Source organism: Hoplias malabaricus, chromosome 1 (genome assembly GCF_029633855.1).
Source record: "Hoplias malabaricus isolate fHopMal1 chromosome 1, fHopMal1.hap1, whole genome shotgun sequence".
Classification (NCBI taxonomy): Eukaryota; Metazoa; Chordata; class Actinopteri; order Characiformes; family Erythrinidae; genus Hoplias; species Hoplias malabaricus.
The window spans coordinates 64,229,716-64,232,215 of record NC_089800.1 but is presented as its reverse complement, the minus strand read 5'-3'; the positions used below and the strand labels follow the sequence as shown (position 1 = coordinate 64,232,215).

The window sequence follows — 2,500 nt, the reverse complement described above, 5'->3', positions numbered from 1 at the left end:
ATGCTCTCACTCCATTAAGTAAAAGGAAGCGTGTTTAAGCAGGGACTCTTTCCTTTCGTTTGCTGAGAGAAGGTCGTAAAAAGAGTCATAATTAAAACCAACAACAGTTTAACTGTGAGGCAAAGTGTGGCTCTTATACAGTCTGGTCTGTCACATGTGTCTAAAGTGTTTTGGTGCAAATAGTGTACGTCATCACTATCCAAAAAAAAACAAAACATCAAAAATGTTTGCAAAATATGGTTCTAATGTAAGTAAAAATAAAGAAAACATTGAAACATTGCTATTAGTCCATTCCTCATTAAAGGTTTATAAAATGTAAAGGAGCTCTCCTGCCTTTGAAAGAAAAAAAAAGGCATTTTTTGGTAGTTATGCTTTTTTGCCGGGCCACCTGCAGAGCCGGCCTAGAAGAGGCATATGCTTACAGACTGACACCTAATGTTGAAATGTGCATGCGCGAGTAAGTACAGTTAATTCACCCGTATTTTACACAGAGAACCGTCTGTTGTTAGTTCAGCCATATTTCACATTCCAGTTCGTGAACTAAATTTGGAACCATTCGGCGGTGACCAGAGGTCCTCTTTTCCCTGGAAAAGTATTCTTTTTGGGACCCAAAAAAGCATGTTTAAGTGTTCAAGGGGTCAGCAGAGAGTTGAGAGCTGAATTGGGACACGCTCGCTCCGCTTCAGCGCTGTAGGTCCACCATCCACCGCGGTGCAGCTCAGAGTCTCGAACAGAAATGTGTTGAACGTTGTTGAGGTAATATTTATCAGTCTCTTCTTTATGTTTGGAGAATGTTTCTATGACACAGCCTTTTGTTTTCTACTATATCATCTTGTCTGTCCCTATAACGACACTAATACACGGACACATCTCACTGTTACTGACTTTCTGAGGAGTAAATTACATCTGCACAGCTTTTTGTTTAACTTTACACTAAAACGGGCAACACCTCCGGATGATTAAAGTCAGGACACCAGAGCGAGGTGTTACTCAAAATAAACGAGGCTGTGAATTTGTTACAGCACTGTTTTATGAGTCAGACACATATAGAAATCCAGACCTTCCAATGATAAGGGTATGTATTTTGGGCTTTCCTAATTTGAAATGGTGGCTAATGGTGGTCCAGCTTGCTTAGTTTCTCTTTGCCTTTATTTAGACAATATTGAAATGATGAAACTTAGTGTAGTTTAATTGCCCAGACCTAAGACTTCATCTATTTTGGTTCCTTTCAACTGGCATTTACAGAATATAATAAATTTTATTTAAGAATATAACTACTAATAACACACAATAGCAAAATTAATTGAAATTGCTGCAATAATGTGGTGATAGCAACACAAACTAAAGTTATTTGTATATAATAAACATAATGTGTAAGCAACACAATGTTAGACATTGGTAAACAGTATAAGGGCCATTGTTCGACACAGAGACCAGAATTTGACCATGGCCTTGCCACCAATTGAAAGAAGCAGGCAATGGGCATGCAAATGGTAACAGAAGTGGGGAAGGTGCCATTCCAGCCTCGGCACATGCTAAAGAGGCTAACAGCCCATGGTACCGACTGCATTGCTCTAAATAAAAGTAGTGGATTGTGTATGTTTGCAAATAACACGTTAAATGCAGATACATACTCTCATGGTCTACAGGAGAAAACATGCACATCCTCAAGAGTAACTGTTTAAAGGTAAAAGTGATTTCAACTTTCAATGCAGGTAAATGTAAATAAATTGCTGTATGAAATTGCATTCCTTACTGTTTTGTTCACTTGTGACGAAGTACTATTATAATGTAGAGAGCAATTACATCCAATGAGCATAGAAAACTAAAAATCAGTAATGTCAAGGCTTTCTCTGAGGGGCAGCGGTATGAAAATTCACGGTTGAGCTCAATGAACAAAAGATATCAGTAAAAGGCGCTGGATCCTCGTTCAGAGAGTATATATATATATATATGACATAGCCAGAAACATTTTCCACAGTAACACTTTGCAGTGATATTCCCATATTCACAGTGATACCATTTATTATAATATTTGTTTCCGATTCCCATTCAGGAATACTACTGATTTCAATTTAAAAGGAAAATCTCATAGAACACAGTTTTAAGAAAATTGTCTGAACTATATATAAATGTTGTAAACTCGCAGTATGTATCACTAACCTGCAGGAGGCAGTGAGATATTGAAGGGGGCGCTTTCCACACAGCCCTGGCTGTTACAGGCTTGTACCCAGACGCTGTAGTTGGTGAAGGGCAACAGTCCTCCGACAGACACCCAGCTTCCAGCATTATTCGAAACCAGCTGAGTTCTCGTCTCCATTTCTACATCGTTCAGGTTCTCCTCTGCAGCTCACACAAAACACCAAAAAGGCTTTTTAGTGATTCAGAGTACATTATAATAAACTAAAAAATATTAATGCTGCATTTTTCTACTATTAATCAATGAATGCACAGGCAAGGCATGAAAAAATATATTTTGCGTTAGTCACAGTTTTGTGTC

General features: G+C 38.2%; 1 protein-coding gene across 1 annotated transcript in view; it reads right to left on the bottom strand.

Moving 5' to 3' along the window:
* The window catches only part of ush2a (Usher syndrome 2A (autosomal recessive, mild)), a 248,165-nt gene that overhangs the window by 116,035 nt on the left and 129,630 nt on the right, over nucleotides 1-2,500 (bottom strand). The window contains exon 40 of the mRNA XM_066670600.1: nucleotides 2,164-2,338. Coding sequence (XP_066526697.1) covers nucleotides 2,164-2,338 — 175 coding nt within the window. The remainder of the gene's footprint in view (nucleotides 1-2,163; nucleotides 2,339-2,500) is intronic.